General features: G+C 49.5%; 1 protein-coding gene across 1 annotated transcript in view; it reads left to right on the forward strand.

Annotated features, from left to right (window-relative positions):
* LOC119452554 (sodium-coupled monocarboxylate transporter 1-like) overlaps positions 1-22,955 on the forward strand; it is a 322,121-nt gene that overhangs the window by 52,602 nt on the left and 246,564 nt on the right. Inside the window, exon 8 of the mRNA XM_049668027.1 lies at positions 20,021-20,109. Coding sequence (XP_049523984.1) covers positions 20,021-20,109 — 89 coding nt within the window. The remainder of the gene's footprint in view (positions 1-20,020; positions 20,110-22,955) is intronic.

A 22,955-nucleotide genomic window follows, 5' to 3' on the forward strand; every position in this document is an offset into this window, starting at 1 on the left:
TCCAGAAAAAAAGAAAACTATTTTGTTTATCACGGGGTTTCTCTATGCCCATCGCACGTCCTACTTTTCCAGAGAATATGAGACCAACTATTATGGACAGGTCACATCGCGATCTTCGGAGTTATTTAAAACCCAAGACCGAATTGAGAGGAGTGTTCCATCAATATCTTTCTTCAAGGTACTTATAAGGTCAGGATATGAAGTGTTTCATGGTCTCTTCACTTGAACTAAGCGGCAATTTGTTCACAATGGCACACAGTCACCTCTCACCTATGTCTTAACTGGGAGGGTTGCTGGGTGCACTATAAAAAAGTGGTGGAGCGCCTGGCGCCAAGTACAATCGGCGTACGCGTTTGAATACATCTTGGTATCCACATATCCAGAAGAGAAGGCAGTAATTTCCTGCAGGCGGTGCGTCAAAAAATATTCTCGACACGCTAAAACAAACGTTTATAAAAAGCAGTTTATCAACTTTTTAATAACACTCGCTAGCGACCTGTTGCACTACACAGAGGTCATTGTTGCAACCACGTCGGGAAGATATTGGACAAAATGAAGCTGCAACATCACTCGCGAGAACGTATCGTCAGCCCTAAGTAGGAAAAATAGGCTGGAGACAAGCTACGTGACAAACATCTGGACCAGGCCTAGGCAACCCCGTTCAAGAGGAAGAAAGAGATTGTCTCATTGCTTCCCAATGAGAGCTCCAAAGAGAGCTGAGGAAACACGAAGTAGCTCCTGTATCTTCAACCTCAAGCAGCAGAACAATTGAAGCACGTAGATAAAACAGGGTACAAGAAGCGTATTGCAGGCTCCAGTGTTCGACAAAAATAGAAAGATTCTGTCATGTTGAAGAGTTGTCTTTCTACTGCACTTCAAGCAATTCTGCCGTCAAATGAGAATATATGTTCTAAAACTGCGAGAGCACCACTCACAGGTATCGCAGATTGTCTTTCCGCTGAATTCCATCATGGCGGGGAGGCGTAGTATACCTAATGCTAAACAAAAATCTGGATAATTTTTCAAAAGTACCATTGCTAGCTATGCAAAAAAGTTGCGCTTTTTCTGGTGGTACCGCGCAAGGCGAGCGCTGAGCACTTAGTGCAATCTATTGCGCTCCATACGGACTCAGAGCATCGGCTGCTGTGCATGTATTTTGAAGGCCAGAACAACCAATACCGTAGCCGACGAGGATGACATTACGGGCATCGCATAAAAATTGCTGTTCACAGGATGGCATGGTGTTCACGTGCAATATTCCGTTGTCATGCTCGGGAAAAATGCGTCGGTGGCACAAATTATTCGTACAGGACAATGATGATGATCAGCCTCAAACATGGTACATACACTCAACAGCGCGTGAGACCAGGTGGTTTGTGTAAAACTCACACGAAGCATCGACGACGTCAATTCCGACTTCGACTTACCAATTTCCAGCATCCAATTACCGGCAGATGGCGGTGTCCGAGGATTGCATGCTTATCGCGAATGCTCGTCGCGGCAAGGACCATTCATCGACTTGCAGGTGTACCGTACTTTAGCATAGCGTTAGCCGAAAACCACCGACTGCTGCGTATTTGCCGCTATCGTTCAGCAAATTCACCGCGACAGCGCCGCCTCAATTCCCGCGCCCGCCGAAAAGCCGACTTATGTAGCACTGCATATAGATGGCTTGCACTGACGTCATTGTAGCCGCCATGTTGGTGCACCGACACGATGATAAACTGGGTCCGTAACGTCACGTGAAAGCTTTCAATAAGATGGATTGGACTGAAGTGCTCGTAGTCGCTAGTTCGTGCCCCGACACAGTGGTAAGGTGGGTGCGTGACGTCACGTGAATGTTGTCAATCGACCGTCAAAGTAGAAACAATGCATGAGCGCACCTGTGCTCTGCACAATAAAAATAGCATGCTGGTGCCTAAAGCGTAAAACTATTCCAGTCAGTTTTTATTGCACTCTCATGACGACAGATTTATGTAACGGCTGACGCAAGGATCAGGCGGTGACCTGCCACGTTGTCTGAACCACCATTTCAAAGGCTCTCCTGATTTATATATAGAAGGTCATGTTCATTTGCATTCAAAGCCAATAGCATTGTTTACTTTGACGGGTTTTTCTTATCTAATTGGCTGACAAAAGGCGAGGAGCACGCAGAAATGCAGATGATTTCGCGGGCCGAGCTAGGACAGTGAAAGTAGATAACCTCATGAGGAGGGTGGTGCGTACGTCCGTGATTGGCCCACTTTCCCTTGCTTAACTTGCGTTGACTGGTAGAAAATCGCGGCGGCCTGCAACGGTAGGTTAGAAATGGCACTAAAATGGGTCCTCAGCGGACAAGAGTTGGCAAAACAATGTCGTATATGTGCCTAAAGGGCTCCAGAACGTTATATTGCCACAAAAAACGAAATTTATTATACGCAAATAAGTCTATTCTCCCAGGCAGCTCTGAATAGCATGTGCCGGAGCGATCGGTGCGTAGACATCCTCGTTCCTTTCGGAACGGGGCCTTATACGGCTATATCGAAAAAAAAAAGAATCAGGCGGAATTCACTAAGCTGCGCTGTTCGTACGCAATTTCTTAGCCAAAAAGTTCCTACACTGAGATAAGGGTGCAACCGAAGAGGCAGCGCGTTTAACTTACGGCGTCGTATGAGAGTGAGGAGGAAGCAAAGCCAGGAATTAACCACAACAAATGAAGGAAGTGCGGTCAACTGATAGCACATCATGCAAATGTAGTCGAGGTTATATTCTTACCGCAAACCACTGCACGCCCCTATTCGACAGCTCCCTTTTACGGGCGTCTGCTACAGCGCCGACAAGCTCAACCATGCTCGCCCATTCACCGCACCTCCGTCAAAAAGAATTGCAGTGAAAGTGTAACGCATTCTGCTCACATTTCTGCGAGAGACAGAACTGTTCGACACATGGTGACATATTCGGCGCAGAAAGAGACGCTGAGTTGTAACAATTGCCGACCAGGTCTGCCATGCTCACTTCGCCTGAATATAGCCCTACCACCACCACCACATTACAAACCTACTAAGTGTCTTTATTGAGATACTAATTACGGAAATAAAAAAAAAACTTATCGATAACATATAGTTCGTATGGCCTCACGGCAAGGCACACTGCACCCGTAAGTTCACCTGGATGGCATGTGATGACGCGGCACACGGTTGCAGGTACGGTTCTAATGCCACGCATAGGCTCAATATCAGCTCATTTGCCAGCCCGTACCGTCTAAGGGATTGGTCTAGGACGTCGTCAAGCGCCAACCGAGGACTTATAGTGGGCTCGCTTCACATAGGATAACTGTCGAAGGCACTCAGAGCTGTTAAACAGCCCTAAAAACCTAACAAAGAAATGCAGAAAGACGCCGTTGCTATCAACACTCTCAAATTATGATAGAAAACTTCACTACGTAGCGAGGAGGACTTTATCGCCGAGGCTAGCAACACATATATCCCCATAAACCTCGTCATAGAGCACGGGCAATATACCGGATGCACAAACGCACTCCTAGACGAGGAGTTCACCGTAGCTGAAATTATGGCAGCGCTACAGAATCTCAACACTAAATCCGCACCGGGACCAGACGGGATCACCAATAGAACTCTCCGGAACCTAGACGGTCAAGCAATAGAGAACATAAACCAATATATAAACGAATGTTGGGCTGAAGGCGCCATCCCAGCACAATGGAAAGATCCTAAGGAATACTTATCCCCAAGCCCGTAAAACACCCCGATCTGTCGAACTTACGCTGCATTTCACTCACGTCCTGCGCTGGAAAGCTGATGGAACACACTTTCTTCAATACAAAGAATACAGAATACACAGAATACATCACTCCTTATATGCAGATGATATCACCATCTGGGTGTCTGAAGGTAGCGACGGAGAGATAGAGCAGAGACTCCAGGAGGCCGTCGACACGATCGAGGAGTATCTCGAAGGTACTGGCCTTGAGTGTTTGCCGGATAAATCCGAACTCCTCCTCTATCGACCCACGCTCAAAGGCAGACCACCCAAGGGTTACAACCAGATCCGAGCCTACGAAGAAATCCAAATTCGCACCAAAAACGGCAGGACTATCCCCATAGTGGAACAGTTGAGCATCCTAGGACTCATCATCGAATCCAAGGGCACCTACGTAGAAACCGTCAAGAAGCTAGTAACCAAAGTCACCAACGCAATAAGTCTGATCAAGAGAGTCACAAACACCAGAGAATGAAAGAAGCTAACGTCACCAGACTTATATATTCCTTCACCATAAGTCACATTATATACGTGGCAGCATACCTCAATTGGTATTCAGCCGAAAAAGCTAAGATCAACACTCTCATACGAAAGGCGTACAAGCAAGCTCTCGGCCTTCCAGATGGCACCAGCACCGAGCGACTACTTCAACTGGACGTACACAACACGTCAGAGGAGCTGATAGAGGCTCAACAGATTGCTCAGTTGGAGAGACTAGCCGGTTCGCGCACGGGCAGGCGTATCCTCAGCAAATTAGGAATAAGCTATTACAATCAGCAAGGATGTAAAGTGTCGGTTCCCAAGGTAATCAGGGAAAAGGTCCAGGCCCCCATTCTGCCCAAAAACATGTACCCCGAACTTGATCAGGGAAGGAGGGAAAGCAGAGCTAAAGCTCTACTCAAGGCATACGGTAGAGACAAGGAGGCATTGTTCATGGACGCAGCGGAGTAACCGAGTCACGAGTCCTACGTTGCAGTAGTAATAAACTCCGACCACGAGTGCATAAGCGCGTGATCGATACGCTCTAATAATAGTGAAATTGCAGAGAAGTAGCTATCGCTCAGGCCTTTAAATTCCCCCAAATGTAGATACGTCACCAGCGACTCGCAGTTCGCCATCAGAAACTATGCGCGAGGAACAATATCGCCCGAGGCCGCTAACATACTCCACGGGAAAGCCAGTTCATATCATCAGAGTAATTCGAAGACAGATACATTATTTGGTTCCCAGCCCACACCTCTTGTGAGTCCCCCGCTCCCAACCTCAACGAGGAAGCCCACCGCGTCGCGCGAGGTCTCATTTACCCCGCTCGCGAAGAAGCTTCCCCCAAAGGAACGGGAGGGGAGGCTTGGAAGGAGAGGGACAGAATGTTCAGATTATGCGACATCGCCCGCTTCTACCAAAACTCGAGGTGCATATTCCCACCTCCTAGCTCCAAATTAGACGGATCTCAGGCGGTTGACTGGAGGCGACTTCAAACTAGAACCTTCCCCAACCTGGTGCTCCTACATCGCATCTACCCCGAACTTGATTTGCACAAGTCCAGATGACTTGTGCAAATTAAGTAGGACAGAACACGTCACCCTAGAACACATTCTATGGGATTGCGCACATATTCAAGATAAAAATGCAGTCTCCCCAGAACAGCTTGGGGTGCGGTGGAAAGCCTCGCTGATCAGCTCAGATCTGCAAGATCAACTATGGGCCATCCAGCAAGCTCCAGAGGCGGCCGGGAGACAGGGTCTCTCTACCGCCCCTGGCGCGGCCTTGGCCCATGCCTCAATCCGCTAGTCTCAATAAATTTGTTTCACTCACTCAACCTCCACACCTGAAACTTTCGCTGCTTAACACACTTTGACATCGTATCAGCGTTGATCGCTTCTTAGCTTCTCCTCAGCTGATAAGAGACCATGACGCTTCGCGCCAAGTCAAGAGCTTTTTCTTGCAGGTTCAGGCTGCCGCATTCCGACAAAGGCGAAATGCACAAAGGGGCGCACACATCAATTTAGGACACCGGTAATAAATAATAGGCTGACGATGTCAGGGCCTGGAGCTCTTAGCTACACTGTCTGACATAGCCCAAGTGGCACCTCATAGAAGTCAAGGCTAATCAGTCAACATCACCACGATGCTCAGCACCAATGGTGCCATAAATTTACCAGCCTCATAAGAGCACACCCTCAAGTGCCCATCAGAATACTACACAGCACCGTACTTGAAGCACATAGCGGTACAACATTCCAGCTGGTTTCGGATCAAATCGATTCAACTCGTCGATCTTGTGACACCGACACACTTTGCTCAGAGCAGTCACTGCATGCCAAGGTGGGGTGGTGTTATTCAAGCGGTGCCCGGCGCCCGGCGCCCGTGTGTGTGTGTGTGTGTGTGTGTGTGTGTGTGTGTGTGTGTGTGTCTGTGTTTTGACTCATGCGGCAATTGTTCACTTCGTTCGCGAGGTGTCTGTTATTTCACACCATCACTCTTGTTCCAGCAGTCCCCATGATTTTTGTATCAATGCTGGTACGTGAGTTAATCGCTATTTCTATTGATATGTCATCGTATTGACGTCCCGATTCATAGCATTGACAGGATTGCCATCCGACGTACGCATTCCTTGGTTCACACCGTAGGCCACAGAATGAGCAACATCGTGGGTACAGACACTATGTGGCTTCAACTTAGTGCTGAAATAAAACTATGAGCTGCATAATAGAATGCTGAGGCTAACAGCACAGAAGACGACAGCGAATGGTGCAACAGCAACAATTTTTAATAATTAGAAACGTTTAGGCGTTTTTTCATTGTTTCATATCGCGTAGGGAATCATAGCCTCAGAGCTTTGGAAAAAATAATCATTCGAAGCCCGATGGCCAAGAGAAAGCTCAAACTAGAAAAAATACGTTTAAATTGCGTTCAAAACACATCAATGACAAATTTGACGGTTGTCAGGGACGAACACTACACACCACACTTACATTCGCTAACACCCAATACAGTGTCATGACGAGTATGTAAATTCAGGCTAGTGCGCGCATGAAATCCAAGCAGCCTATCAGACATTGGGCAGGAATTCGCCGCACATTACTGCCTTCCACAGCAGCGCATGCTCAAGCCATTAAGCACTGAAACAGCTCAGTGCTATGTTGAGAGGACAAATCGGAGCGCGCCACAAAAATATAAGCAGGCGCCATCCCCGGCTATCAATTGTGGCGTCTGGCCAATCAGCCGCAACAGCCCGTTCCAACGCATGCCTGTGTCAGCTCGAGCGGCGCAGATAGACAAAATTATGTTCGTAAGACTGCTACCTCCCTATCATAGAATTTTTCTCTTAAGTCGTCATCTGCGACGGCTGTTAAGGTTTTGTGAATCGACTTACGCTCTCTATTGGCGGAAGTACTGAAGTTCGCATCTGTGCTACCCTTACATATACGCATTTTTTCGACTACAGTGCTCGTGTTTGCAGCGGCGGGCATCGCAAGCTTGCTGATCTTACGAACAGTTTTAACTTTGTCCGTATGCTTTTATCGTAAGGTTTGTCTTACGCCAAAATTTTTCTTAAGTTCGATTAGTGAATTCCGCCCCAGTTTCGTTCGGCGTATTAAAGTATGTGTAACGCATAACGTCACTTTTGCGTGGTGAGTTTTTCGCGCTTTTGTGACGTCGCCGGACTAACAGGCTAAGTGGGTGCCACCCGAGAACATCTTGACCAATCTCGGAAGGCTAATGGTGAGAAAGGCGACGAATCGGAAAGAAATGTTTTTGTTTCGTTCGGTATCGTCATGCATAATCAGGGTGTGCAGGTGATATTAGGTTTCGAGGTTTTCCCATCGTCACGGTACATACAGGCGATGTGGGGGTGGCCAGAAAATATCTTGCACAATCGGGGAGGACTCATTGCACAAATAGTTAAGCAACAGTTTCGAATCGCTTTACTTCACAGCCCCCCCTAATTTCCCGCTCTGTGGGAACCCGTCTAGGTGAAGCTTGCGTTTGTGCTTGCGAGAGACCCGGCTTGTGTTTAGCAAACATTTGCAAGAATAGAGGACACGACCATGGCCCCAATGCGCTGGCGCGACCACGCGTGCGGGCAGGCCCGTCTGTTCGCTTAAAATCGGTTCACGGACGTGATCGCGCGAGAGTAATTAACGTGAATAATGACGTCGATGAAATCGCTTCGCAGCTGGCATTCACATGACAGCGATGAAAAGCGGACGACAACGGCGCACGACCTAGACCCAGTCTCGCGCTCCAATGACCCCCACTGGCACGCAGGTGCTTCGCAACGTCATGCGAGGTCCCTCCCTGCCACCGAACTAACAGCGTAAGGTACGCGTTTGCAGCGGGCATTTCGATTCATTTAGGGCCTTGGACTATGTTGAATCACATGGTCTTCGCACCACGGCGTTTCGCCGCGGTATTTCGGTATTTTCATGATAAAATTTCTAATACGATTTGCCCGCCGTATCACGAAGCGCTTTGCGGGTGCCGATATAGTGCCACGGAACGAGTACACCATCCGCCAGCTGCAATCACCATTTGATCAGTCGCATGTATGCTCCTTTATTCTCAACCAATTCGAGACCCAGCTACGACACAGCTGTGTACAGCTATGATGGAACCTCTCCATCGAAGCCGAGAGCTACCTCCACATTGTAGACCATTGCTTATTTTCACCTCCGCGATTGCCTTGAACATTTAACGAAAACTGACCAAACAGTTAGTTATTGTCTCAAATGCCATATCTATATTGTCGCGTAGTAGTCACGGTGACGAAAATGGTGCTAAAGCTGTGAATGAAGAAAGTGATTCTTTATTGGGAGATCCTGCGGCCAGCAAAGAAAGTAACGCACTTGACAACAAGAGCGGCGAGCACAATCGTCAGTCGTCGACAAAAAAAAAAAAACGATCATCGGCGATACGCGTCAGCTTTTATAGATGAGTCATCGAAAGTTCCAGTGTAATCCCCGGTGCCCGTGTGTCTTCCATAAAGTACTACCATAGAGAAAGAAATTCAACAAGAGGGGACACTCCCATTGATAGAGCCCAGCGCCCGAATTGACAGCAGCGCGCCAAGCGGTCGGCGTAGATCACTTACCGTTTCGGTTGTAGACGAGCGTATTTTGAAAGCTATAGCGAGCACGCCAGCTGCGTTTTTTTTTTTGCCCAAACGCACACGGTCTTTGTGCGGAATCGGTTTATTATTTGGTAAAAATGATTGCGAACGATCTTATCAAGTCCCATCAAATCTCTATATAAAAGCTCGTTCCGCGCTTTTTGTGCGTTCATCCAACGTTGTGACTCCATGTAAGCAGTAGTTCCCGTTTGAAGCTCCACCAGACGGCATCAGGTGAAAAAAGCAAATTACAAGCATGTTACAAGCATATAACAGCATGTTACAAGCATGTATCATTTGGTATTTAGATATAGGAATACTGCGTGTAGAGTCGAAACGTGCGAAAGCGGTCAATGGGCGGCGTTACAAACAAAATAAATTCGCTTTTACATACATGGCGTAGAAAACACCCGACTCATCCCAAACAATACCATAAAATATAAAAACATCTGATTTTCATGCAAGCATTACCCCATTTCTGGGCATTATTATTTACGGGTGACTTCGCGTTTCTAAAACTTGGCCTCGGGCGACGCGACGGTACGCTACATACACAGACGGAGGCAACAGAGGCCCCCATCCGGACCATGCTAGACGTTCGCAGAATGCCTTCTACTCGCACTCAAGACAAATGAGTGGGTGCAAAGACTGTTTTCAGTCCTTTAGAAGACGGAATTTTCGAATTACAAGTTTCTGATATGTTCCTGGGCGTTATCTTTCGCGCGTTCTGCCTGCGCCAGCAACACACTCCCATGTTATCACACTTGGCAATCGCCCATCGCGTTTTCGACAGGCGTGAGTACCGAAAGAAGGCATATGCTGTTGCGTGGCCACAAAAAACGTCACAAACTTGTCCCTCTAAGATTCATTACACGGCAAACTAACTGTCAACACGGCCGAGCTGCTTATCGCTAACTGCGCCACAGCGCGCTGCGCGGCCAGCGTGCCTCAAAAGTACCCCAAAAAGTAACGAAATTACTCTTTAGTAATGTCTGGCGTCAGAGAAAGCGGCACAAACTTCTAGTAAGATGCACTACACTGAGCACCACGACCGAGTTGTTTCTTGTTAACTGCGTCACGCTGCCTGACGGTTCCCTGTGCAGCCAGCGTGCCTCAAACGTACCCCCAAAAGTAAGGAAGTTACTCTTTAGTAATGTCTGGCGTCAGAGAAAGCGGCACAAACTTCTCCTAGTAAGATGCACTACACTGCGCACCACGACCGAGTTGGTTCTCGCTAACTGCGTCACGGAGCCTGACGGTGCCCTGTGCGGCCAGCATGCCTCAAAAGTACCCCAAAAAGTAACGAAATTACTCTTTAGTAATGTCTGGCGTCAGAGAAAGTGGCACAAACTTCTCCTAGTAAGATGCACTGCACTGCGCACCACGACAGAGTTGGTTCTCGCTAACTGCATCACGGCGCACTGTGCGGCCAGTGTGCCTCAACAGAACCAAAATAAGGTACAATAATCTCCTAGGAAGCGTCGGAACCATGTCCCAGCACAATTCGTTAACTCGAATTAACTGCGCCAGGACGGCCGAGCTGTTTTTCGCTAACTGCGTCTTAAGTCTCGGTCCCGTGCCATAAGCCTAATTGCGTCGTATACTGGGAAACAATTTCTCACTTTGCCGTACTCTAATAGTGCAGTGTTGTCTTGTCCCAGTGCAGAAGGAACGCAAGAATACGCCGGAAGCCCAATAAACCAGGTTAAATAAAAAATGTCACAGTTTCGCCCTAAGGGCGAAGCAATGAATGCGATAGCAACACAGCAATGTCATACGAAGTAAGGTGAGCGGCTTTGGCAGCAATATGAATTGTAGTAAACATGAGCTGATTAAGTAAGCAGGTGTGCTGCGGCGTAAGTAGACCGACATGAAGAGAGACTCGATGACCACGAGAAGGCGCGTGTGAAACGGTGGTGATGATGATGATGAGAAGCGCTGCCCGTGGGCTGCGCGTGCGAAGGACACACCTGTAGTGCTGCACTGCCGATCCGGGCAGCATTGCTTTTGTAGCGTGCGTTGGAAAATGTGGCCCGACTATTACTAACTGTGGTGTGAGCGCGCACAAACAAACATGAATAGATCACACTGAATGACTGCAGATAACGGCTGTCAAAACGCTCGCAGCAAGCGCATATACGCCGCAGCGTATATGCGGTCTATCGTTTCAACGGAAACTGAGCGGCGAATGCACAGCGCATAAAGGTCAGAGCCGTGTGGAGATAAGAGACGGTGTGAGCGAGCGACGAGCGCGGTTGTTGGCAGAGTAGAAGTGCGTACCCCCCCCCGCTCCCTCCAGCGCTCGCTTCCCGCTTCCTTGCTTGCGCGTGGAAGATTGAGTGCGTTCGCTCTCCGTGACAGCGTGCGTCTCCGCACGCTACCGCTCGGACATACGGCGCGCGGCGAAGATTTTATCTGTACGGAACCTCACGGCGACGGCGACGCCGGCGGCAGAAATCCGGTGGAAGTGTCCATATAATTGCTAACGCAATAAAACGCAGCAAATCGTTCTCGGCGCCACTGCAAGCTATGCTTTAAGCTTATTCTTATTGGCAATCTTCGCTCACGAAACTCGCAAGGAAATGCCTCCGCTTACTACTCATGTATGTTGTGCTTACATTTGACAGCGTTCTTGAGGTACGTACTGTCACATGTAAGAGGTCACCCGTGGCGAAAGAAGAGGACGAAGAAGTTGGCGGAGCGTTCCGAACGGCGCAAGCGCGAGGCGCACGAACCGAGGCATAGTCGAGGGATGAACGGCGCGGTCCGTTGAGTTTCGACGTGGCACCGGGTCAGGAAGGTCGCATCGCCAGCTCCGCTCTGGCGACGGGAGACTTGGGGGTCTGGTTGAGTCCGCGACGCTGGCCGTCCAAGGTGTGGCCGTCGACCTCGGCAAGTTCGGGCGAGGCTCCCGGACGGGCTGCAGCTTCTCACGGCAGGACTAGGCACCCCAGAGAGGATCCCCCTTCTGTGGCAGACCGGCACGTTCTAATCTCCTCGGGATGACACGTCGGCACTCCTGAAGAAGTTGCGACGCATCCCGACGCTAGGCCTAGGCAGGTGGGCCTAAGCAACGCCGAGCGTCATCGCTGACGAGCTGACGAGCTCATCACCGACGAACCGACGAGCTCACCGCCGAAAAAGAGACAACGCGAGTCGTCAGCACCTACGGCAGCAACTACACCCGAATGAACACGACTTGGACCCGACGTGAGGAACGTCAAGTCGGCGGCCCGTAAGAGTACACGCTTTTGATATCGACGCAGCTAGGCCGGGGCCAGGGTGGTCAGACTTTTAAGAACAAAGGCTACGACTGACCTAGAGACTTTAAGGCTGAGTGGGCTCCGAAACTGCAATCGAATATTTTCTGGTAGTTTTGCATGTAGTCAGAGCTTGATATTGTTACGCGCTATGCCGAGCATGGAAGAATGCTCCAAAAAGGCGGTGAAGACGACGATCGGAGCAGCGCTCGTGTTGTTGTTCTGCCATCTTGCCTGCAGCCGTCTCTCTTTGTATATATCGTGTAAATATAATTTTCCTATCCCTTTTGCTACTCATATCCCCGTGGCATTTTGGTGGGAGGTGCTGGGTACCCACACGGTACAACGGAGCTCCGCAGCGGCCGACGCTTGGCTTTATCGACGATGGCGGAAGAGGTCTCTACGCCCACCGAGGTGGCACAAACGACAACGGTCGTCCTGGCTCAGCTAAAGAACCCAGGCACATTCTGCGGGACTGACAACGTCGACATCGAGGACTGGCTATCCCTGTACGAGCGTGCAAGTAAGAATAATCGCTGGGATGAGACGATCATGTTGGCCAACATACTATTTTATCTCGAGGGAACCGCGAAGGTGTGGTTTCAGAATAATGAACAGGAAATTGGGAGCTGGGATGCATGCAAGGAAAAGATACGTTCCCTGTTCGGCAAGTCCACAGGGAGAAAGGCAGCAGCAAAGAAGGAGCTGGCATCTCGTGCGCAGACAGCGACAGAGTCATACCTGACTTATATACAGGACGTGCTTGCCCTTTGCCGCAAAGCCGACGACAGCATGACGGAGTCTGAGAAAGTAGGCCACGTGTTAAAAGGCATAGCAGATGATGCCTTCAACCTGCTAATCTGCAAGGACTGCGACATCATCGATGCCATCATCCAAGAGTGCAAGCGCTTTGAGGCCGCCAAAAGTCGACGCATTGCCAATAACTTCGCTCGACTTCCGAACACGGCAGCAACGTGGTCCTGCGAAGACGTACCTGAGCCGTCGGCGCCGCTCACCGTGGAACACGTGAAGAAGATCATCCGACGTGAACTTGATGCTGCGTCTCCTGCTTCTACGTGCGGCCGTACTTGTGATCATAGTTCCCAGATGGTGCCACTAGTCCAAGCTATCGTTCATCGGGAGCTCTCCAATGCTGGCCTGGACTCTGTGTGCGCCGCAGCTCCTTCGCAGCCGATCGACCGCCGTCCCTCACTTTCGCACGCCCAAGGTCAAAGGCCGCCTTTCCGTACTCGCAACCCAGCCGAATGGAGGACTGCTGATGACCGTCCAATTTGCTTTAACTGCCGTCGTATTGGACACGTGGCCCGCCATTGTAACAGCCGGTGGTATTGGTATCAGGCTCCCTATGGAAACAACCGTAACAACCGTCACCCCGACATGGATCATGGCCGATTTCAGCCCTACCACGAGCATCCCCAAACCACCGCTGAAGACCCTCCCCCCATGCCGTATCGTCGTTCGCCGTCCCCACGTGGTCACCAGTCCCGTTCGCCGTTGTCGCGTCGCCAATCGTCTCGCTCGCCCCAATTCCGCCGCCCTACGTCGCCGATTGCACGACTCCCTCGGGAAAACTAGACGATGCAGCTCCCAGAGGTGATGCTGCATCGACGACCCGCCTGCCAAATCCTCTGACCACACTGCAGACCAGACGAAACCTGATAGACGTTAAACTGGATGACGCACATGTTGTCGCTCTAGTGGACACTGGGGCTCAGATATCAGTGATGAATTCGGAGCTTCGTCGCCGCCTTAAGAAGGTCCTAACACCACCCACAGTACCGCTCATTCGTGTCGCCGATGGCGGAACGTTTCCCGTGCTAGGGATGTGCTCCGCGCGAATAAGTGTTGCCGACCGATCCACAAGCGTACTCCTTGCTGTGCTCGAGAAATGCTCCCATGACCTCATTCTCGGTATGGATTTTCTGTCTGCCCATTCTGCCCTTATTGACTGTGGAACCGGCTTGCTTCAGCTAGACCTACCGTGCTACCATGACGCTCCTACTACACGCCAGCCGCGCTTGTGCTCAGTGGATTACGTTCGGCTACCTCCTCAAGCCGTTATGTATGTGAACTTGCGGTCTTGTTCGCCCATTCCCGATGGCGATTACATTTTGACCCCGATCGTTGACGTCTTATTCGCCAAAAACGTCGCTCTTCCTCACACCCTTATCAGAGTTGCAGATAATAACACGTCTCTACCCATACTGAACTTTAGCTGGTGCACGCAACTCATCCCAAGCGGCATGACTCTAGCCCACATCTCTCCTATCGATGAGTGTGCCGTTTCTGCATTCGTCACCGACGCTTCTTTATCCTCTGCCCCTTCGTCTTTCTCGCACAATCTCGACGACGGTAATATTGACAAGATGATTGCGTCTGACCTCCTTCCTGCACAGACCGCCGATATGCGGCGCGTATTGAAGTCCTACCGCGACATCTTTGACTTCAATGACTGTCCTTTGGGGCAGACATCTGTGGTCACTCACAAGATCAATACTGGGGACGCCAGCCCAATCAGACGACGTCCCTATCGCGTGTCCCATGCCGAGCGAGAAGTGATACAGCGTGAAGTCGACAAGATGCTCACCAAGGACGTCATTGAGCCTTCATGTAGTCCAAGGGCATCACCAGTCGTCCTGGTGAAGAAGAAAGATGGCAGCTGGCGCTTCTGCGTCGACTACCGGCACCTAAACAAGGTAACGCGCAAGGACGTCTACCCTTTGCCGCGGATCGATGACGCTCTCGACTGTCTACACGGCTCTGCATACTTCTCTTCTATCGACCTGAGGTCAGGCTACTGGCAGATCTCCGTCGATGATCAAGACAGTGAAAAAACAGCATTTGTTACGCCTGATGGACTTTACCAGTTTAAGGTAATGCCCTTTGGACTGTGTAATGCATTTTTGTGAAGTTATGTGTTTAGTTTGGCGTGCCCTTAGTTTTGAGTTTCAGTTTTGTGTGTTGCGTGCTTCTACCACTCCTGTGTATGTTAAATCTTCGTTTGCCGTGCCGCCAGTCGTCTCTCTCCTCCATCGACAGTAGCGCATGCTCGCAACTCTCCGCACTCCCAAGTAAAGGTGACACGTACATGTGTTGATTTCAATAAATCTGATAAGTTCAGGATATCTATGCAGCATTTTTCTGTATGTGCGATCGAAACCTCCAATTATTAGCAATTAACGTTGGCGGGTTGACGACCAATAATCGATGAAAGTAGGTTAGTAAAATTCACTCCTAACAGACGGCAATAAACGCAATGCGTTATGGAAAATCCATGGCGCGATTCGCGAGATATATGTGCGACGCAATGGCGGTACGACGATACCACGAACTGAGAATTAGCCTGTAGTATAAGGGCGCGGAGCCGGGCGATTCCGCGCGTTTTTCTTTTTTGGCGGCGCTAGACCGTTGACAGCGTTTCTGCCGGCCAAAGCAGTTGTTGCAGCCGCGGTGATAAACAAGGAGAAAAATGCGAGGCAGGCGCGTCATTGGCATCGCGCATGCCTCGCCTATTTCAAACTGTACATGTCGCTCGTGCAGTCCCGAGCGCGACGCTCCGTTGTTCTAGACATGAGTGTTGACATCTGTACTACACAATTCGCGTCGCTGATACAATCAAATTACGTAAGCGTCGGTGACAATAGACGACGGATAGAAGCATTGATAACGTTCGAGAAACTTCCGATACTTGCAGGCGCGTCCTGCGCCGAGCGATAACGTTTAACATTTCTTAGCCGGTGAAAAGCGTTCACCGGTGAAAGATAAACAAGTACATGTGCCAACACCCTCCCCTTAAAAAGCATCTTCCCGTTACTAAAAACAAGCACGAAAGCGAAAACAAAGCCAGGCGTAATAAGGAAAAGAAACATCAACAAAGCAACGAAGTCTCTAAGTTCGTCAGCGGGCGTAGAAAGGCTTAAGACGCACCGCGTGACTGAGTTCAGGTCGTCCGTGGCGCCGCTGTGATTGCGAAATGCCGTCTGGGGCGACTTCATACTCCAGTTCGCCCATACGTCGGAAGATCTTATAGGGTCCGAAATAGCGTAGTGACAGTTTCTCGCTAAGTCCTTGTCGGCGTATTGGAGTCCAAACCGAAACATGGTCGCCGGGCGGGTACTCAACGTAGCGTCTTCGAAGATTGTAGTGTCGGCTGTCAGTCTTCTGCTGGTTCTTGATGCAGAGGATACAGATGCAGATATCGGATACTGTGAGAATTTAGATCAAAATATTTTTGCAAATATCTATGGATAACATCCCAAAATAAGACGGCATGGCCACGCTTCCAGAGCATGCATTCATGCAAACCATATGGTTGCGTTCGATAGTCGTTACGTCATCGAGGCGAAGCCCCTCCCCTGCATTGATTTGTTGTGAAAACAGTCGCACCCCACTAAAACGGATCCCCATGCAGCAAGGAAGAGTTGGCAGAGCGATGTCGTATGCATGCCGAAAGGGCTCGATAACGTTTTAACTGCCACGTAAAAAGGTTTATCTTGCGCATACAAATAGATGCTCACGGGCAAGTGTGAGGAGCGAGGGCCTGAGCGATACATGGCAGCCATCTTCTATTCCGTTCGGAACGGGGCAGTCTGTGGCTATTCAGATAACTTTTCAGTTTCGTTCGGCATATTAATGCCTTTTTTTCGCGTACACGTCACTTTGACGTGGTGAGTTTTCGCGGTTTTGTGAGGTCGCGTGACGGACAGGCGAAGTGGGTGTAGCCAGAAAACATTGCCCCAATAGCAGAGGGCTAACAGTGAAAAGGCGTCGAATCAGGAATTATTGTTTTTCTTTTCTGCGGTTTAATCATGCATAATCAGTGTGTACACGTTATAACAGATGGGGAGCTATTGCGGTTTTCGTGACGTCGCGTGACAGACAGGCGAAGTTGGGAGTGGTGCGAAAATGTTTTGACCAATCGTGGAGGCTGATTGCAGAAATTGGAATCAAAACAATTTGGAATCATTTTACGTTATAGCGCCCCAGGTTGAACGGCCTCCATGGGCGTCGTTTCTTGCGCGGCCGTGTTGTATGCGAAGGTCACGTACGGAAGGATGGCATTCTACGTCTTGTGTTCGAGTTCGACGTACATTGCCAGCATGTCGGCGATGGTCTTAGTTAGGCGCTCAGTGAGGCCATTAGTCTGCGGGATGTAGGCGGTGGTCCGGCGGTGGCTTGTCTGGCTGTATCGCAGGATGCCTTGAGTTAGATCCGCCGTAAAGGCCGTAGCTCTGTCGGTGATGAGGACCTCTGGGGCACCGTGACGCAGGAGGATGTTCTCAACGAAGAATCTGGCTACTGCGGGGGCACTGCCTTTGGGCAAGGCTTCTGTTTCGGCGTAGTGGGTGACGTAGTCCGTAGCTACGACGATCTATTTATTCCCGGACGTTGACGTCGGAAAAGGCCCCAGTAAGTCCATCCCGATCTGCTGGAACGGTCGGCGAGGTGGTTCGATCGGCTGTAGGAGTCCGCCTGGCCTTGTCGGCGGTGTTTTGCGTCGCTGAAAGTCTCGGCATGTCCTTACGTAATGGGCGACGTCGGCAGAGTGGCGAGGCCAGTTGTATTTTTCTTGTATCCTTGCGAGCGTGCGGGAAAAACTGAGGTGTCCAGCCGTTGGGTAGGTCATCGAGAGCTACCAGAACCTCTGGACTTAATGCTGAGGGTACCACGAGGAGGTAGTTTGCTCGGAGTGGCGAGAAGTTCTTCTTTAGGTGAATGTTGTTTTGCAAGAAAAACGACGGTAATCTTTGCCTGAACACCTTCCGGCACAATGACGGTCTTTCTTTCAGGTAGTCTACAAATCTCCTTAGTTCCTGGTCGGCTCGCTCATGTTCGGCGAATTCGTCGGCACTGGATCCGACTATTCCTTCTTCAGTGGCCCGTTTGCCACCAAGTTGAAGAAGGTGAAAATGGTCTGGCAAGGACCCGATATCCGGCTGGAGTCTGCCCAGCGCGAGTCACGGTTAACAACCACACTTATCCGGCGAGCTTCGTAATCCTGCAGCACTACTCCAGGGATGCTATCCTAGGCATGAACTTTCTACACCAACACGGGGCAGTCATCGACTTAAGGTCCAAGTGGATAACGCTTTTAACGCAGATGGCGATACCACCGGATACAAACATGAGTTATCATGCCTTGAATGTGCTTGAAGAACGAGTACGCGTGCCAATATCTAGCACGTTTCTGATAACTGGGCCACAGAGCCAAAGAAAGATATTCGGTTCAAACGCCCAGAGTTCTAGGACCATAAAGATCGCGTCTTGGAATGAAGCCAATGGATTTAGAAGCTCTGAGAATTGCGAAGCGTAGGAACTTCAAAAAGAAACATCTGAAGAACGCGAGCCGAGTGTTGTGCGTCACTTATGTGGTACATCAGCGAGTGGCAATGCACCGCAATCGATGGTCGCTGAATATAGTGCTTTTTCGGATGGGCTGTACTGACTACACATGTCATGAACAACCGCCATGACAAAAATTCTGGCGGAAACTATCTGTCGGTGACTGTCGACCCTAACGGAACTAGCAGTGAAACAATGTAGCAACACAGCGTACTGCCACGGCGGAAGCGTCTCAAGTATGAGGCGTGTATTTCCTCTCTCTCTCGCACTTCCGTCTGGATAAGGTGCGTCATTTAGCGGAGCGTTGCGAAGTCCGCGCGTGGCGCATGTCTGAACACATCGTCAGACCACATTTTCTGAATATGTATGACGAGAGTTCAATCCCGCTCATCGCTGCATAAATTTTAAACAATTTTTTGTCATTGAATACCAGCACAAACACAGTGGCAGATAGCCAGTTACTCAAGATGGCGGGAGAGGCTATAGATACAGGCAAACAAACCTGCCGCCAACTGGTGACGGTTGCAATGTATGCTAATTGCTTTAAAACATGTCCGACGCTTGGTTTTGAACTCGGTTCCTTCATCACAGCATACCTTTGTTCTACTCATTAGGCCATTGACTACCCAGTGACCCAAGTTGGCGTGAAAGAGGGCTCATACGGACAGACTGACAAACATGCCGAAAACATGGCCGCATTGTAAAAAAAATTAATCCCATTAACCGACGAAAACTCAAACAAATCACATAGAATAGAGAGAGGTTGCGTAGATGACCGCGGCGCTATTTCTGGTTTCGTGGCGAAAGCATGGCTTAGCGCCCAAAGCTGTTCGCTGGCACAATACGTGAACAGGAACACCACACTTTTTTTTACACATCTCGCTCAAATGTACCATTACCACCCCCCAACTCCGGATCAATCAGTTGCAATTCAGAATGCTGCAGCAAGTGACTTGAACGTGTGTGCGGAAGTGCATTGGTGGTATACGTGTGGCTGCTAACGTAAAAAAAGCAAGTTTTGATCTACCCACAAGACAAGCCGTGCTTGTAGTGTTGTATGTGGAAGCGTTAGTAATATAGTAAACATGCAGATATGGTTATGAAACGTTTTTTGCATAAAATGTCTTTTGCACTTATAGACAGCATTGTCTATAGCGTTGAAAGCCGTCAAAGTGCTAGAATTATGTAAAATGAGTGTCGTTTCATTTCGTATCGTTCATGTTGGCATTCCTTTTTAAAGTTATTATAGATTATGTGACGCCACAACTGTGAGGATCTGATATTTACATTTGTTGAAATTTCGCCAGCTATTTATTCAGCACATGTACTCCCGCTCTTGCTGCGTTTTCAATGCGAGTTGTAATCTAGACAGCCGGCTTGCACGATTCCATAACATTTCCTAATGTTTAGACTTTCTTTAAACTTCCTGCCTCGAGTCACAGCAGCAATATAATACGGAGAAATTACCAATACTGTTACGCGTTAAGGCCACGATTTCAACCTAATTCTCATTTCTAATTTTCAGATTCTACCGTACTACATTAATACTGAACTTGTAAATATACCCGGATTCGCAGGACTCTTCTTGGCTGGTGTTGTAAGCGCTGCAACAAGGTACGTAGATAAAACAGCAGACTATGCTATTCGATTATTGCAGCGGAGAGGGACACTGAAATTATTCAGAAGGCACAGTGACTCAACCGGCATTTGAGGACCCAGATAACGGGCTAAGAATGTGATAATATGGAGGCCTTGAGTACTAAGCTTCACAGTGGCACAATCTTCTGTTCCTACCTTTCTGGGCAATTAAATGCAACTTTCGTACTTGTCCTACTGATTATTGCACAGGAGAAGCGCCGTGAATTGTTCATGTCGCTTTTATTCTTTACTTCAGCCTATTGGGGCTGTGGTGTCCACAGCTCGTAAGTATGTTTTGTTATCGCTGGCATGACGTAATTTACCATGAAATTGAAGCATAATGTGTAGTTTCCCCCAAAAATTGTGGGATTATCGTCGACAATAACTGTCAATGCAAGCGACCAGCCGAACGCTGCTAGAAATATATGTGCTTTAAAAAATTAATAATACACCTGAAGCCGTATATAATGTTGCAGCTAGGACATTTAGGCAGAGACTGTTGTTTCATCGCCTAACTCTGTAGATAACAGAATCTTTCACCAGTACATTTGTAGTGGTGCCAGAGCACTCTCCCACATCCGGCACAGGTTGAGAGGGCTACCGGTCAGGAGGAACGCAGTCCTTTCGGAGTGCTCCACCACAGCATCACAACCTTCAGACGCATCAAAGCTATCATGCCCTGCTAATCGCCTACACGCACCTAACGCAAACGGATGTTCAGAGGAGGGAATGTCTACACTTGTCATTGTCGGCCATTGCCCTGCTTTCATAACTTCCGTAATAGCCCTGGTTTCTTATTGTAATTTGGCGAACTATTTGTGGTACCGTTGAAAATGTCATATGTAGAACTCAAATGTTTGTGAGAACCACGTTCATATTGTTACCTGAACGAAGGAATAAGAACTGCAGACTATTTACAAAATATATTTACAAAGGATAACTGCAGCGCTGGCCAGTTCAGCTGACAGCTCGACAGCCGGAAGCAGTTCTTCTTCATCGGGGCGCCCGCGCGCATCATCCACAAGAAACACACAATATGCATGTATCATTATCATGTGCATGTATGCATGTATGCATATCAATATGCATGTATGCAAGTTGAACGCGTCGTCCACGATCCCTTTCAGTACGTGGCAGACTTTGTCAACCTCTGCCATTTTCTCGTCGACTTTCCGGCAAAGAGCGAGCACGTCTAGTATGTACGAGACATACGATTCAGTAGAAGACTGAAATCGGGTAGCAAGCTCTTTCTTAGCAGCCAGCTCCCGACCGGTCGGATTTCCAAAGAGGTCACTGAGCTTCTCCTTGAAAGCACCCCAGCTAGAGATCTCCTCCTCGTGTGTCCGGAACCAGACACGAGGAGTTCCGCCCAAGTAGAATAGAACATTCGCTAGCATAATGGTAAGGTCCCAGCGGTTGTTTCGGCTAACACGCTCATACAGGCTGAGCCAGTCCTCAACATCGACATTATCTTGGCCGGAGACTATGCCAGGATCACGGGGACTGGCAAACGTGACGTACGTTGTTGTCGGGGTCGCATGAGTAGAGGCAGACGAGGTGTCGTCACCGGGAGCCATGGCCGAAAGCAGGGCGGTGCGGCCGCTGCGGAGCTCCGTGGCGAGGACGGGGAACGGCACTCTCCACCGAAATGCTACGAGAACGAAGGAATAAGAACTGGAGACTACAAAATAATGCTGCGGGACAGAAGAAGACCGGCACCGAAGCAGAGGTCAGCATCAGGCCGGCACCGAAGAAAAGGAAGTAGAGGTTGCTCCTCGCCATCTTGGCTGGTTGCTGCTACGCCTGTGCTACTCGCCCATTTTGTAAATATTTGTAAATAAACGTCTTCGCGCAACATTTTCTGGTGGAGGTGCTGGGTACGCTGCCTGTTCATCGCCATCACCCAAGCACGGAACTCCGAAGTGGTCGCCGCGTTGTTCCCTCGGTGATGGCCACTGAAGCACGCACCGCGCCGGAACCTACCGTGCCATCTGTCATCTTATCGCTTCCGCAAGATCCGGGCACCTTCTCTGGCACAGATAACGTGGACGTCGAGGACTGGATTTCATGGTATGAGCGTGTCAGCAAACAGAACAGATGGGACGATACGCTTATGCTGGCGAATGTGATATTTTACCTGAAAGGAACCGCGTGCGTCTGGTACGAGACGCACGAACACGATCTGACCAGCTGGGACGTTTGCAAAGAAAAACTGAATGACTTGTTCGGCAAGCCCTTGGGTCGTCAACTAGCCGCTAAAAAAGAACTTGGCTCCCGTGCGCAGTCATCTACTGAATCATACATTTCGTATATTCAGGATATTCTAGCGCTTTGCCGTAAAGTTGATGGTAACATGTCCGAAGCGGACAAGATCGGACACATACTCAAGGGAATCGCCGATGAGGCATTCAACCTCTTAGTATTCAGGAACTGCGCCACTGTGGATGCTATTGTGACAGCGTGTCGGCGATTCTAACAAGATAAATTCCGCCGTATCGCCCAGCCATTCACCAGGCTCCCCAATACTGCCGCATCGTCATCATGTATGGAACCACCACCTACGTCAGAATCGCCGGTTTCGAACACTTTGACACGGATCGTCCGTCGGGAACTAGAAGCAATGTCACCAGCCCCTCTCGTGCCCGATGTCTCGACTGCCAACCAGCCTATGATTTCATTGATTCAAGCCGTGGTTCGACAGGAGGTCGCGAATATGGGACTCTCCTCTGTGTGCGCTGTTCGCGTGCCACCAGTCGCACAAGTCACACCACCAGTTCCACAAGTCGCGCCGCGGAACCAGCCCTTTTACTCGCGATACCGCA

This window comes from Dermacentor silvarum, chromosome 5, assembly GCF_013339745.2.
Source record: "Dermacentor silvarum isolate Dsil-2018 chromosome 5, BIME_Dsil_1.4, whole genome shotgun sequence".
In the NCBI taxonomy this organism is placed as follows: Eukaryota; Metazoa; Arthropoda; class Arachnida; order Ixodida; family Ixodidae; genus Dermacentor; species Dermacentor silvarum.